The following is a 15,620-nucleotide window of genomic DNA, read 5'->3' on the forward strand; positions in this document are numbered from 1 at the left end:
CTGCAACCAACAGTAGAAGCACACAAATCCTAGGCATACAACTGAGGAAAAAAATTTCACAAAATGATACTTTCTCTTACTGTATGCAATGCACTCTGATATTTTCTATTCTAGGGCATTGTTTAAGAAATACCGTTCATGACTAACTAAATTGAAGCATAGTCCAGACACTTTTTTTGCAATGACTTCTGTTATTTTAAGATCAGGTTGCTGTTTAAGCCCTGATTACAATTTGACAGCTCCTCCTGTTTGAGGATGTCTATTAAATTGTAGAGTCACAGCCTCAAATCCTACGGCTATGGGGAATAGAATGTATTAAACTTTGTCTTAGGGTGAACCTGGAAATTTAGCTAAGATCCTTGTTTCATGTTACAATCAACATCATTTTCTATGATATCCCTGATGAGAGCTCTGAAGACATTTCAAAGATACGTTTTATCATGAGTATATAGACTTTGGTTGTATTTTAGAGTTCTATGATTAAAATATTTTACCCACAATATAGTCCTTACTTAGAGATCAGTGACATTTATCAGGATTCAAATGTTCCCAATATTTCTGTTCTCGTTAATTTTCCTAGTACCCAGTGCAGGTAAGTTACAAAAAATGACAGAAAACCTTTCAGATTTATGGATGAAGAAGTTAGAATTTTGAAAGTCAAAGTACGCCATGCCTCTCAAGAAAAAAATCTAATGGTCTCAGTGGTGCATCATTACTACAAAAATTGGGGGTGGCAATATAATTGGTTGGTTAACACTTTTGGAACATAACTTAGCAAGAGCTGTAAAAAATTTGTAAAAACAAAAACATGAAAACTGTTTTTGACATGCTAATTCCATTTTTGGAATTTCATTGCAACAAAATGATTCAAAACATGGAAAATGCTTGGAAATAAGCTTTTAAAAAGCATGAAATAAGGAATTGGAAACAACCTGCATATACCAAACTACAGTTAATAAACCATACTGCATCCTCTTAGAAATACTATGCAGTCATTAAAAATCATAAACACTGGAATTAACAAAAATGCTACCTGCTTTTTCTGTTGGGTTAGAGAAATGAGTAAATTTTTTCTTATTTTCCAAATTCTATTTAATAGCACATTAGTTCTAAAATGAAAGTCTATTTAAAATGTTGGCTGTTAGGATTATAAAATGGAAAAATACATGGTATAAAAATCACAGTAAGTGTATTTACAGTATGGTGTGATTATATTTCAAGTGTGTGTGTGCAGAGAGAACGAGAGAGAAGAAAATTAAAAGAAAAGTGCCAAAATGCTAGGAAGGGTTGTTTACTGTAGGATGATACTGGAGTATCCTTTTCTCTTTATTTTCTAGATTTTCTGTAAGGTATTTATGTTACTTTGATAATAAATGCCTTTTGGTAAGTATAGCTGGCTAACTGCCCATAAGGTCCCCTAGTTTGCCCCAGGCCTCGTCTCGGTTTGTTGCTGAGAGGCATATATGGCACTCAAATTCTGTTGTATCATGTTAGGATCCATCCAGCCCGCAGCCAGATTGGAGGCAAAGCTGCTGCAGGGATTTTTCACACTGTAGTTGAAAGAACACTGAATGGACCAAGAAGTGAGAAACACTGGTTCTATTCTCAGTGCTGCGTTTTTGTTCAGGGAAGTCATTTAACCCCATTTCCTAATTCCCAAACTAAAAGGGTCAGATTACTTGTAAGAATCTCTTAATTGCAGGTCATGTACAGAAAAGTCAGACCTGAATAGGACAAATGCAGCAAATTAGCATAGACTGAAGCAAGACTCCAAGAGTTTGAGAAAGCAGGCAGGATGGTTTATGAACTCTCAACCAGGAAAATAAAGAGTAAGTCAAGAACTCAACGATGGGTAGGGACAATAATCCAGGATTTCCAAAAATTCTGGGCAAAATTTAGACAAGAATTCTGAGTGATGGCCCAGAACACTAGCAGCAGGGTTTGGACCGCCCAGGGGTTCTTTCCACTCCATCAACAGAGGACCGAGCTTCGTGGTAGGATCTGACTGCACACATGGATTTTAGGAGGCTCTCCAGGCTGGAATGAGGATGTGGAGAAAAATGCAGCTCCAGGTATACGAGTGTTTTACTTAGAAAAAACTGTGATGAAACCCAGAAGGCTCATTTAGTTCTGGGAGTCAAAGTACTTCTCAAATAGCACTGTCCAATAGAACTTTCTGAAACGATGGAAATGTTCTATAGCTGCAACGTTCAATATGGTAGCCACTGGGCACATGGGACTATTGAGTACTGGAAATATGACAAGTGCAACTGAGGAACTGAATTTTTTATTGTATTTAATGTTAATTAATTTAGTTTAAATAGCCCCATATGGCTAGTGGCTACCATACTGAGTGGCTCAACAAAGGTCCAACACAGTCCTATTGTTCTTTTTGAGTATAGTCACAAAACATGCATAATGAAAGAAGAATCTTTTTTTTAAATATGAAGAATATTACATTTTTCTTTGTAGCCTATATGTATATGTACTGTGTATGGTAACTTAATTGTTCCATAAGAAGCGAAATCAATTCTAGGAATTTTACAGGAATTCATGCCCTTTCCAGTGTAAACCTAGATTAACCACATTCTGAACTCAACCTGAAGATGCATTCACCCAAGATGAACTAGAAACCACCTTGGCCCCAAGTGACTTTCTAAACCAAGGACAAAGTGAGGCCCAGCAACTGCAGGGCTGAGCTGACTGCGCTTGGTCCTGCCTTCATCTTAGGCTGATGGTAGATCTGGACTTGAGCTGGAAGGGCACAGCTCTTTCAGTGGCACTGATAACAGAATCAAGTGCAGACAAGGATGTCCCTAAGTTTCCCCTAAGTGCAATAAGTGATAGAGTCCTGTATAACAGTCACATTACAGATTTCTAAATTGGACTATAGACCTAGAAATCCAGACATGTTCCAATTTATTCTTACTTTGACCCAATGAAGAAAAGTGAGAGAGAACCTAATGCCAAAACAGGTTTATTGGTTTTTGCACACAAACGAATCTGAACAACGTGCAAGTAGTCAATAAAAAAGGCTCAGTGCAAGCTGCCTTCCTTTCACCCTAAGAAAGGACACCAACTCCAGGCAAACAGGGTAGAATCAAACTTCACGTTTCTGTAACACACACACTCAGACCCTCGCTTAGTTAGGAAAACAGACAGAGATCTGCTAAAAGTAAATAGAATGAAAAGAAATTAAAACTGGGATATTGATTTCTGTAGTAATATTTGTTAGCCAAAATTCAAAAATAAAGCTAATTTTTTTTTCAGCTTTATTGAGGTCTACTTGATAAATTAAAGTTAATACTATTTTAAAAAGGAAAAAAATACTGGTAAAGTTGTCGGGTACCAATTTTGTTAAACTTATGGCTGAGAGTTTTACCAACCCCCTTCAAACCAAAAAACACAACAAAATTTTAAAAGTACAGATTCTTCCAGATACTGAGCCCAACATTTTTCTCTTCTTCAAATCCTCCAAACCCAAATTATGAGAAATAATTCACTCTGGCCACTGGGAACATTTCTGCACAGTGACATAATCAGAGAATTTACTTCTTCCATTATTTAACTTATTCATTCCCATCCTAATCAAATCCCAGGAATGTAGGAGTAAGCAAGGGGGCACAATTTTCCCTGAAGCCTCTGCAGGGGGCATAACTAAATTTACAAATAAATTTCCACTGAGGAAGGCCCCGATGGCAGGGGAAGTGAGCCACCTTGATGGCCTGGGGAACACATTTCAGATCTCTAGGGCAGATGTAGAGAAGGATTTATCCAGGAATCAGTCTTCTCCAAAGCTGGACAGGGAGGAAGTGTGGGAAGCACAGCTTTTCTAAGAGGAGGAAAGGTGTCACTTGGAGAGCCTCTGGTTTCCTGAGGAAGGGAAGGAGACACTGAAACATCTTGTTTTGCGCATTTTAGATCTTCCTTGTTTTTCACCGTCAGTAACTGTTCTATCTCCTCTTTCAAAGACAATCTTGTCTGAAACTTCTGTTTCGGTAGTTTAAGGTGTTCTTTTTGAGTTATTTCCTGGTCCTCCAACCCCTCTGACTCAGGGCAAATGAGTTTGTTCCTGGCATCCTCACTGGCTTCTTCCTCTAAGGGAGGCAGATGTTGAGGTTCTGTTGTAGCTTGTTTACTCTTAGATTCTTCCTTCAGCAAATTTATGTCCTTGTGAGACATAAAACTTGGAGCTTTGTCTAGCCTAGAATTTTTACAAAGTAGGAAACCTCTTACTTTTCCCTCTTTCGCTGCCGTCTCTGTCACTGACTTCTTTGGAGGCAGCACAGTCCTTATTAGGAGTCCCTGTGCGTTCACCTGATATTCTTTTACAGCTCTCTCTCTGCGCTGCTTCTGGAAGTCCCTGAGTTGACGCAGTTCCTCTGGAAGCTCCATACTTGTAGGCTAAGAAAAAAAAATGAACACAGGTCAACTATAACTAACCTTCTGAATATGGTCCTTAAAATCACTTCTACTAAGTATTTGGCAAGCGAGGGTCTATTCAAACGTGTTCTTTTTTTTTTTTTTTTTGAGGAAGATTAGCCCTGAGCTAACTACTGCCAATCCTCTTTTTGCTGAGGAAGACTGGCCCTGAGCTAACATCCATGCCTATCTTCCTCTACTTTATATGTGGGACGCCTACCACAGCATGGCTTTTGCCAAGCAGTGCCATGTCTGCACCCAGGATCCGAACCGGTGAACCCCGGGCCGCCAAGAAGTGGAATGTGTGAACTTAACCGCTGTGCCACCAGGCGGGGCCCCAAATATATTCTTATAGCACCCTCTAGTGTCTTCAACTGTAGTAGTGCTATTTTTCAAGTAAATATTTTGAATCCACAGTTGTGTGTGCATGTGTGTGTAAAGATCATACAGTGAAAAGTAAGTGTCCCCTCCACCCTGGCCCCAGATGACTTACCATGTGAATCCTCTAAAGGTAGTTTCTTGTGTAGCCTCCTAAAGGTAGTCTATGCATATACAATCATATGTGTGTGTATATATATATCCCTCATTAAATGTTTATCTTTTTTATTTTTGAGGAAGATTAGCCCTGAGCTAACATTTGTCACCAATCCTCCTCTTTTTGCTGAGGAAGACTGGCCCTGAGCTAACGTTTATGCCCATCTTCCTCTACTTTGTATGTGAGATGCCTGCCACAGCATGGCTTGATAAGCGGTGTGTAGGTCCGTGCCTGGGATCCGAACCACTGAACCCTGGGCCACCAAAGTGGAGCCCGCAAACTTAACTGCTACGCCACTGGGCCAGCCCCATGTTTATCTTTTCATTAGAATACATTTTTCAATTCTTATTTTCCCCCAAATTTTTATTTTGATAACTCTTTCTAAAATTATTTCATAAAAATGGTAACATACTATTGTGTATTCTTCTGTACCTTAATTTATGAAAGTATAGTTAATAATTTGGTATTCTATACTTGAAAGTTGCTGAGAGTAGATGTTAAGTATTCTCATCACACAAGAAAGAAACAGCTAAGTATGTGAAGTGATGGATGTGTTAATTATGTATATTAAATCCTTACAATGGACACTTTAAATACATGTATTAATTTTGTCAACTATTCCTCAATAAAGTCGGGGAGGAAGAAAAGCACTCTCTACTGTGAGATAATTTTCTTTTAATTCTATGTTTTTTTTCTAATAATCTTATAATTTCATTTTTACATAAATACTTGATCCATAGAGCTTATTTTGGTGTAATGAAAAAGATAGCAATCCAATTCTGATTCTCCTCCCCACAATGGTTAGTCAATTGCCTAAAGCCATTTACTGAAGAGTTATCTTTTTCTCACTGATTAGAAATTCTGTCTTTATCCCAACCATGCTGGCAGATATAGATTGGATCTATTTCTGGGTTTTCTACTCTGTTCCACTGATCTGCCTACACATGTGCCAGTTGCAAACTGTTTTATTTAGTGTAGACTTATAATATGTTTTAATATCTTCCAGAACTGTTCTTATTTAAGATTATTTATCTCTAAACACACTATAATCACAGTTTGCCAAAATAATGCTCGCGTTAATACTTTTCTTGGAATAGAGTTAAATTTAACAGTTAATTTAGGAATAATTGCTAGCTAAAAAACACTTAGTGTCTCTATTCATTTAAGTCCTCTTTTATGCCATTCAGTAATATTTTACCATTTTCTTCAACTCTATATTCCACATTTCCTGTTAGATTTATTTCTAGATAAACTATCTTTTTTGTTACAATTACAAATGGATGTTTTCTCCCATTATATTTTCCAGCTGTGCATATGATAAAAGAAAGCTGTTAATTTTTATGTTATATTTGTACCCACGACTTGACTGAATTGTCTTTCTGTTTGTGGTAGTCTTTTTCAGTCGATTCTCTTCGGTTTTCAGTTGTATCATAAGCAAGTCAGGACTTCGACTCCTCTCATTCAATTTTTCTAGTTCACCTTGTTGTTTTCTAATTTCATGGGCTCACAGTTTCAAAATATGCTGAAGTAGTGGTGATAGTCACCATTTTTATTTGTCTTGATATTAATTGGAATGCTTTTAGTGTTCCCAATCAAATATTATGTCATCTTCTCGCTTGGGATAAATGTTTTATTGTGTTAAAGCATCTATTCCAACCTTAATCAGTAATGTACATAAAATATTATCAAAATTTTTTCAGCATTAAACAGTGAGAGCAAAATACAAAAACGTTATAAAATTGTCCTTAGTTTTACAATGTTAAATGAAAAACATTAAAATTCTCCAATCGAACAAAGTATGCAAGGATTTTCATGTTCTTTTTTCTTAACAGTGAGAGCAAAATACAAAAAAAGTTGTAAAGTAATTTTTTTCAGCATTTATGAGATAATCACAAGATTTTCTTGGCTCTGGTAAAATGGAGAATTTCCTAACTTTGAACCATCCTTGCAACTAGAATCCAGAAACACATTAAAAGCAAAGTATAATACATCTAAGTGGGGTTTGTACCCAAAACACTATCATTTTATTTAGGATTTTGCATCAGTATTCCTAAGTGAGAATGGTTTATGGTAGCAGTCTGCAAACTTTTTATGTAAGGGGCCAAACAGTAAATATTTGAGACTTTGTGAGCTACAAACAGTCTCTGTTGTATACTCTTCTTCTTTTCTTTTTTCACAATCCTTTAAAACCATAAAACCCATTCTTTGCTTGTGAGCTGTACAAAAACAGACTGTTTTTAAGGCCAGATTTGGCCTTAGGGCAATAGTTTGCCAAGTCCTGGTCTATAGTTTTCTTCTATTGTGCTGGCTTCATAAAAATAACTAATGAGGGGCCCGCCCCATGGCCTAGTGGTTAAGTTCAGCACGCTCTGCTTCGGTGGCCTGGGTTCAGTTCCTGGGCGGACGGTACACCACTCGTTGGCGGCCATGCTCTGGCGACCCACATACAAAATAGAGGAAGATTGGCACAGATGTTGGCTCAGGGTGAATCTTCCTCAGGAAAAAATAAAACATAGTGAAATCTTGAATTTACCTTTTCTTTGACAGAAATATTTATTGGAAACATAATACTGTGAAAGGGGGCTCAAGGAGATGGATTAAGCCCAAGCTATAACTCCTTCAAGAATATTACCAAGTTTGCCAAAAGAAATTTGCTGCAGCTCTGAAGAGTGGGGATTACTGTGCCCTCCCTGAGGAATGAGGCAGAAACGGAAGTCCTGAAGACACACCACAGAGAGCTCACCTACCTCCATGCCTCCGAGCCGGTCTGCAGACCCCTCCCGGTAGGCGTTCAGGTACCCGTCCACCAGGGTGGTTAGGTCGGACATCATGGCATCCAGGAGCACCAAGCGAAGGGGGAGCAAGTAGGTAGCTTCCAGGGCCAAAATCTTCAGTAAAGAAGGTGAAAGAGGTCGTGTGAACCACACTTCTGGATTTTCCTAGAGATGCCAAAACAATTTTCTCTGAATAAGCAAAAATTTAAAGAAAATAACTGTTTATCTAATTGTTGCTTAACTTAAAACACTGTTACTGTCATTTTCTTCAATTATTACCTTCTACATCCATGGTACGGCTAGACTTCTAAGGACACACACACACACACTTTATGTGTGTATACAGTGTGTGTATGTATGTGAGGGGGGAAGACTTGGGGGGGGGCGGAGAGAGAGATTGATTAAGGGAGAGATCAGGATTTCTCATTTAAAACTGGAGGCAGCAGACTTGATTATACGGCCAAAGTTGTAGACGACATCATCATGACCTAAGTTTGCACGCAAGGCTATCAGGAGCTAAAGAAAATCTGTCGTACTTTGGGAGAAACAATTGGGATGATTTTGTTCCATTGTCTTAATCCAAATTCCCAAGAAAATCCCTCTTGGTCCCCACTTGAAAATTTCTTTCAGGGTACTTTTTAATTGGTAACTAACAAATCTGGATCCTGGCTTTCATCCATTTGAGGCCACAAACAAACTGTTCCCATTTGGAACAATTAAGATTTTTGGCCGTGCTCATGTGCTTACATGGCAGCTATCATTTCTCTATATAATATGCTAATAATCCGACTTACAAAACACTTGAAAAAACTGATGTCATCCGGGGCATCCTTTAATACTCACCCGAATCAGTTTTTGTCTCTCTTCCAGAAAGGAGAGATACTTCGGGGCTATTTTAAGGTGTCTGATTAAACTCTCCTGTAAAGTACTGATGCAGTTTGGAAGAAAGCCGCCTGTTTCCCTGGAGAATTGAAAGACATCTGCCACCTGTGGCATTAAAAAAAGACAGACCAGTCTGTAGAATATAGAGAGCTATCTCGTGGCAGAAATATATTTAGGAAAATGTCTTTAAATACCATTTTTCCCAAGGACCTATATGATAGACAATGCCATCAGAAAATTTAAAGTTGTTCAATCAACTTATTCCAAAAAATTAGGAAAAAAAAAAAGGATCACCCAACTTTAATGTGTCCTCGTCTAGTTTCTTTTCCACTTCTTTTTTTTGAGGAAGATCAGCCCTAAGCTAATATCTGCTGCCAATCCTCCTCTTTTTGCTGAGGAAGACTGGCCCTGAGCTAACATCCATGCCCATCTTCCTCCACTTTATATGTGGGACGCCTGCCACAGCATGGCTTGCCAAGCGGTGCACAGGTCTGCACTCGGATCTAAACTAGTGAACCCCAGGCCGCCAAAGTGGGACATGCGAATTTAACCGCTATGCCACCAGGCCGGCCCCTCTTTTCTCCTTCTTTTATTTGCCTGCCTTATGGTTATTTATTACTTTATGGTGACTTTGGAGAATGGGGAAAGGAAGCTAATATTCAATAACTACTTTTTTTTAAAGATTTTATTTTTCCATTTTCTCCCCAAAGACCCCAGGTATATAGTTGTATATTTTTAGTTGTGGTTCCTTCTAGTTGTGGCATCTGAGATGCTGCCTCAGCATGGCTTGATGAGCGGTGCCATGTCCACCAGGATCCGAACCAGGGAAACCCTGGGCCGCCAAAGTGGAGCGCGTGAACTTAACCACTCAGCCATGGGGCCGGCCCTGTAATAACTATTTTTATTGTTTATTAGCAACTCTGGTAAAGTTTTGGTAAGGAAAGGTAATAAAATTAAGAATTGGAATAATTATTTATCTGTGTGTGGTAGGCTAAATAATGGCCCCCAAAGCTGTCCCTATCCCAATCCCCGGAACCTGTGGATGTTATTTTATATGGCAAAACGGCCTTTGCAGCTGTGATTAAGTTAAAGATCTTGAGGTACGGAGATTTTCTTGAATTATCCCCATGGGCCCTAAATGTAATCACGAGTGTTCCTGTAAGATGCAGGCAGAGGGAGATTTTACTACAGTCAGCGTAGAAAGCGATGTGATGATGGGAGCAGAAATGGTGATGCACTCGGAAGATGGACGGAGCCACAAGCCAAAGAATACTGGTGACAGCTGGCAAGGCAAGGAGACAGACTTTCCCCTCAGAACCTCCAGAAGAAACTAGCCCTCTCACACCTTGACTGTGGCCCCCCAAAAATGACTTCAGACTTCTGACCTCCAGAACTGTAAGCGAGTAAGTTGATGTTGTTTTAAGTCACTAACTCTTGTGGTAACTTGTTATTACAGCAAGAGGAAACTAATACACTATGTTAAAGGAAAACGAATTGGAAAAATTCTGCATTCCTGCTTCTTGCACTATGGAAATCTGAAAAGAAAAATATGGAAAGATATGCTAAGTTTTCATTAGACTATACATGTGGGGTCTAATCAAGAGGCCTGATGGCCTCCAGGGAACAATGAGCATTTTGGAGCCAGCATAGAAGCAATTTCTATATCGTGAAAGATCCGGAAAGAAGGCCCAAAGGACCACGTAAACAAGAGAAGTGCATAAAGTTCATTATGAGCAGACACCTAAAGAGCAAACTTGAACTACATATAATAATATAAAATTGAACTTTTAGGAATTTCTGTTCAAAAATATTTGGCTAGCTCATTATTTGAACCCCTCTCCAAAGGTTCCAGGCCTTTAGATATTCAAGATCTCCCTTTCACTGGTATAAACCTAGAAGACTAGAAGAACCTAGTAAAAACTAGTGATTTTACTGCTCTCACAGCCAAACCAGAAACCCAGATCAGCTCTAAGAGCTAGTATAGTTTAGGAATTTCTCATTTCTTGAGGGTCCTTTAGATCAGAGGAAAATCACATCTCTTCAGGCTGTCATTGGCAGAATAGGCTTTTTGGGCTTATCTAGGGCAACCTGCATCCCTGAGCTAGATGCCAACTAGCCACGAGCCTTAACTGAGACATATGTGGTAAAGGCAGAGAGGTGACTGTTCGCCTCACACTAAGTGTCCCATGTCAGACTTCTGAACGACCTGCAAACTGTTCGAGTTTCTGAATGCTACAGAATATGGAGCTTGTTTCTTTTCCTTTTTTTTTTTTTTGAGGAAGATTAGCCCTGAGCTAACATCAGCCACCAATCCTCCTCTTTTTGCTGAGCAGGACTGGCCCTGAGCTAACATCTGTGCCCGTCTTCCTCTACTTTCTTTGTCGGATGCCTGCCTCAGAATGGATTGATAAGCGGTGCATAGGTCCATGCCCAGGATCTGAACTGGCAGACCCCTGACTGCCAAAGCAGAGCGCGTGAACTTAACTGCTGCGCCACCGGGCTAGCCCTGCTTGTTTCTTATTTGACAAATTCTGGAGCCAAATGAGGAAAAAAATCCAAAATACTTTTAAGTAACTTTTCTGCAGTGCTTTCACAGTTCACCAAATGTTTTCACATACTGTACAAACACACGAGAAGTGGGCAGGAAAGAGGCACACACACAAAGACTTTCAAGCACTCATCAGACGAGGCCCATTTCTACAGGGGCTGTGTATGCTGGAAGGAATTCAGCATTCCCCTGCATGTACCTGTGTGTCAAAGACATTATTCAGCAAAATTCCATACTGATGAGAGAGGCAATCAGAAAGCCAACGACAATCATGGATAACCTATGGAATCAGAAGACAGAGACAGAATAATTAGGACCTGGCTGCTTATCTTACTAGCAGAGGAATCAGCTTACACACTTACCTTCAAAATTCTCTTGTCTTCCAATACCATCTGAAGTCCATTGTTGAAAGCACGACTTCCCAGAAGGAAAATGTCAAATAAGTAAACTCGGCTGTTTGTGGCCACCTGCAGTAGACCATCCAGACACACATATTACAGGATGAGAAAGAACTAGGGAAGGATCAAGGAAACCATGTGGTAACATATTTAACACACTCACTTGTGAAGCAAACAATAGGCACTCAAGGTTTCTTAGAGAAAAAAGGTTTAAACTGATCTTAAGTTAAAAAAGACACTATCACTGTGATTTTCAAAAGGAAAAAAAACAGACAAGCTGGTGATTTAGCCTTTTGCTTTTTACAGTCCCAAGCAGAATGTTTTACGTCTCATCTATGGCGTTCTAACACTCCAGGGATTACAAGTTTAAGGAGAATGAGCAGCATTTCATGTTAATAACACAAAATACTATTTCTCTGAGCTCCATAATATGCATGATTGTGTTGGATGTTATAAAAAATCACTCATAAGAGAAGATTCCCTACCCTCCAGCAGTTTAAAACAGGCAACAAATACACTGGCACAAATGTTAGGATGTGAAACACTGCTTTTTAGATCACTTTTATACAATTATAAGAATTCTAGATTGTTTCTGGTCATAAAAGTCACAAAGGCAGTGCAGCTGGATAATCTGCTGAGTCAGAAAATGAACGCAAAAAAGGATCCAAATAGGTCTAGGGAGCCAGCCACATGGCAATCTGAGGCCATCTTTGTCATTTCAGGAGTTAACTGTTGATACAGCTGCAATTGCCAGGCCTGTCTGGCACCCATTCTCGGACTTTCATGTTGTTTGCTAGAATTTGACATCTAAATGGTCAATCCCTTCTCTTTTTCCCTACCTCCTTTTTTTTTTTTTTTTTGAGGAAGACTAACCCTGAGCTAACTACTGCCAATCCTCCACTTTTTTTTTTTTTTAAAGATTTTATTTTTTCCTTTTTTCTCCCCAAAGCCCCCGGTACATAGTTATATATTCTTCGTTGTGGGTCCTTCTAGTTGTGGCATGTGTGACACTGCCTCAGCGTGGTTTGATAAGCAGTGCCATGTCCGTGCCCAGGATTCAAAGCAATGAAACAGTGGGCCGCCTGCAGTGGAGTGTGCGAACTTAACCATTCGGCCACCACGGGGCCAGCCCCCCTCCTCTTTTTTCTGAGGAAGACTGGCCCTGAGCTAACATCGTGCCCATCTTCCTCTACTTTATATGTGGGACGCCTACCACAGCATGGCTTTTACCAAGTGGTGCCATGTCCGCACCTGGGATCTGAACCGGCGAACCCTGAGCCACTGAGAAGCGGAACGTGTGAACTTAACCACGGTGCCACTGGGCCAGGCCCCCTACCTCCTTAATTATAAAAGTTGAATAGACACATTACAAGAGTTTGGAAAATAATTCTCTGCCACACTGTAAACTCTGCGAGAGAAAAGATTACGTCAGATTCACCATTTACAAGCAATAACTAGAACAGAGCCAGGCATATGGACACTGTTATACATTTCTTCAGTGAATCATGCATGTCATATAACAACCCCTTCCATTTTTTCCTATGCAAAAAAGGTATATGGCTCTAATAATATGCATTCAAATCTATATCCTTCTTTTTCCACTCATAAACTTTCAAACATTTTCCTATATTGCATTTGTCATCAATTTTTGGCAGCTGCATGAGATCTATCAAATGTACTGTAACGTCTCTTACTGTTAACTATTTAAGTGGTTTCTGATTTTTCAGCATTATAAATGATGCCAAGATGAATAGGTTCTCACATAATTTTTTTCTTCATATTTTTAATTATTTACGATAGATTCCTGGAAGTAGCCCTGAGAAGTGGGCCAAAGGATATTAAAAACACTTTATGACTCAACAAATGTTTGCTACCTTCATCTTAAGATATATTATTATATCTGAAAATATTTGACCACAGATGAAGATAAACATTTAAATAATTGAAAGTTAAAGAAAAACAGTGGGAAATACTGACAGAAAGGAAGCAGACTAGGGAAAACTAAACATAACAAAGAAACAAAAGAACAAAATAAAGGTTTAGGAATTAAATGTGCAGATACTAAGAAAAGTAAGGAGCTGGAAATAGGGGCTGGACTGGAAGTCTGTGTAAGGAGACAGGACTGTATATCAGGACTATATATATTTGAATACTTTTAAAAGTTGACGTCTGAGGGTCTAGCTTCCAGTCAGCCTGAAGCTAGATGCTGAGATTCTCCCCTTTGTGACACTGACAGGTCTTGACACACCCTCAACTACTGGGAGCCATTAAAAATAAAGCAGGCTGCTTAGACAAGCACAGAGGTTTGAGAGACAACCAGGAGCGGAGGCAGGGTTGAATGACAAGGTTCCGCTCTTACATGAGGCCACTCCTTCACCAATGCAGAGAGTCAAGCAAATGAAGAAACAAGGGAATACGTTCCAAATGAAAGAACAAGATAAAACCTAAGAAAAAAGCCTTAATGAAATGGAGATAAGTAATTTACCTGATAGAGTTCAAAGTAATGGTCATAAAGATCCTCACTGAACTGGGGAGAAGAATGAATGAACATAGTGAGAACTTCAACAGAGAGATGGAAAATATAAGAAAATATAAGAAGTCACTGAGCTGAAGAATACAATAACTGAACTGAAAAATACACTAGAGGGGTTCAACAGCAGACTAGATGAAGTAGAAGAAAGGATAAGTAAACTTGGAGACAAAGCAGTGGAACTCACCCAATCTGAGAAGAAAAAAGAAAAAAGAATGAAAAAAATGAAGACAGCTTAAGGGTCCCCTGGGACATCATCAAATGGATTAACATTCACATCACAGGACTCTCAGAAGGAGAATGAAATGAAAACTGTAAATGAGATAACATGTGTCAAAGTGCTTTGTAAAGTGTTACACAAATGTACTTTGTTTTAATAACCCTGTTATTAGATTCTAAAAAAAAAATAGCAGATCTCTGAAGAAGCAGGTGGAGTGAGGATTTTTGTTTCCTTATAAGCCTTTTTACCATTACAGTCATGTGCTGAATGATGTTTTGGTCAACGGTAGGCCACATGTGTGATGATGGTCCCATAGATTAATACCATATAGACCAGGTGCACAGTAGGCTATATACCATCTAGGGTTAAGTGCACTCTACGATGTTTGCAAACGATGAAATCATCTAATGATGCATTTCTCAGTACGTACTCCCATCATTAAATGATGCATGACTGTGTTTGATTTTTTTTTCTTTTAATAAATAGGCCATGTGATACTTTGATTAAAAAAATTTAACATATAAACCCAAAGACCTGGTTGGAGAAAATGTGCCCATTAATTTCCTTCCAGTCACAAGAGAACAATTGTAATCAACTGAATGTCCCCTCTGGTACCTAGACAACCAAACAGGACAAATTAGGAAATAACCTAGAGCTGCCCAAGGGAGCACCCTTTTGTTTTGGTAGAGAGAGGTTTTGGTTTGGTTTCTTTTCCCCTCATCTTTATTGAGATATAATTAACGTATAACATTGTGTAAGTTTAAGTTGTGATGATTTGATATAAGTATATACTACGAAATGATTACCACAGTAAGTGTTGTTAACACATCTATCACCTCACATAGTTATCTTCTTTTTGAGGTGAGAACTTTTAAGATCAACTCTTAGAAACTTTCAAGTATTTACTACAGTATTGTTATCTATAATCACCATGTACATTAGACTCCTAGAACTTATTTATCTTATAACTGGAAGTTGTACCTTTTGACCACCTTCACTCATTTCCCCCACCCCTCACCCCTGGCAACCAATATATTCTCTGTTTCTACGAGTTTGGTTTTTTAGATTCCACATATAACTGAGAGCATACAGTATTTGTCTTTCTCTGTCTGATTTATTTCACTTAGCATAATGCCCTCCAGGTTCATCTATGTTGTCACAAAAGGCAGGATTTCTTTCTTTTTTATGGCTGATTCCAATGTATACATTTACCACATTATCTTTCTTTCTTTCTTTTTTTTTTTGAGGAAGATTAGCCCTGAGCTAACATCTGCTGCCAATCCTCCTCTTTTTGCTGAGGAAGACTGGCCC

At 38.9% G+C, this 15,620-nt stretch overlaps 1 protein-coding gene across 6 annotated transcripts in view; it reads right to left on the minus strand.

The window, feature by feature from the left end:
* Positions 1-2,971: 2,971 nt before the first annotated feature.
* Positions 2,972-15,620, minus strand: part of EXD1 (exonuclease 3'-5' domain containing 1) — a 31,097-nt gene continuing 18,448 nt past the window's right edge. For 5 of the 6 annotated variants that reach the window (XM_046653908.1, XM_046653909.1, XM_046653911.1 and 2 more), the window contains 5 exons: positions 11,524-11,628; positions 11,361-11,441; positions 8,575-8,718; positions 7,705-7,896; positions 2,972-4,404 (listed from right to left, as the gene is read on the minus strand). In XM_046653908.1, the coding sequence (XP_046509864.1) occupies positions 3,748-4,404; positions 7,705-7,896; positions 8,575-8,718; positions 11,361-11,441; positions 11,524-11,628 (1,179 nt within the window). In that variant the 3' untranslated portion in view covers positions 2,972-3,747. The remainder of the gene's footprint in view (positions 4,405-7,704; positions 7,897-8,574; positions 8,719-11,360; positions 11,442-11,523; positions 11,629-15,620) is intronic. The other variant, XM_046653910.1, reaches the window with a different exon arrangement.

The sequence above is a fragment of the Equus quagga genome, chromosome 2, assembly GCF_021613505.1.
Source record: "Equus quagga isolate Etosha38 chromosome 2, UCLA_HA_Equagga_1.0, whole genome shotgun sequence".
NCBI lineage: Eukaryota > Metazoa > Chordata > Mammalia > Perissodactyla > Equidae > Equus > Equus quagga.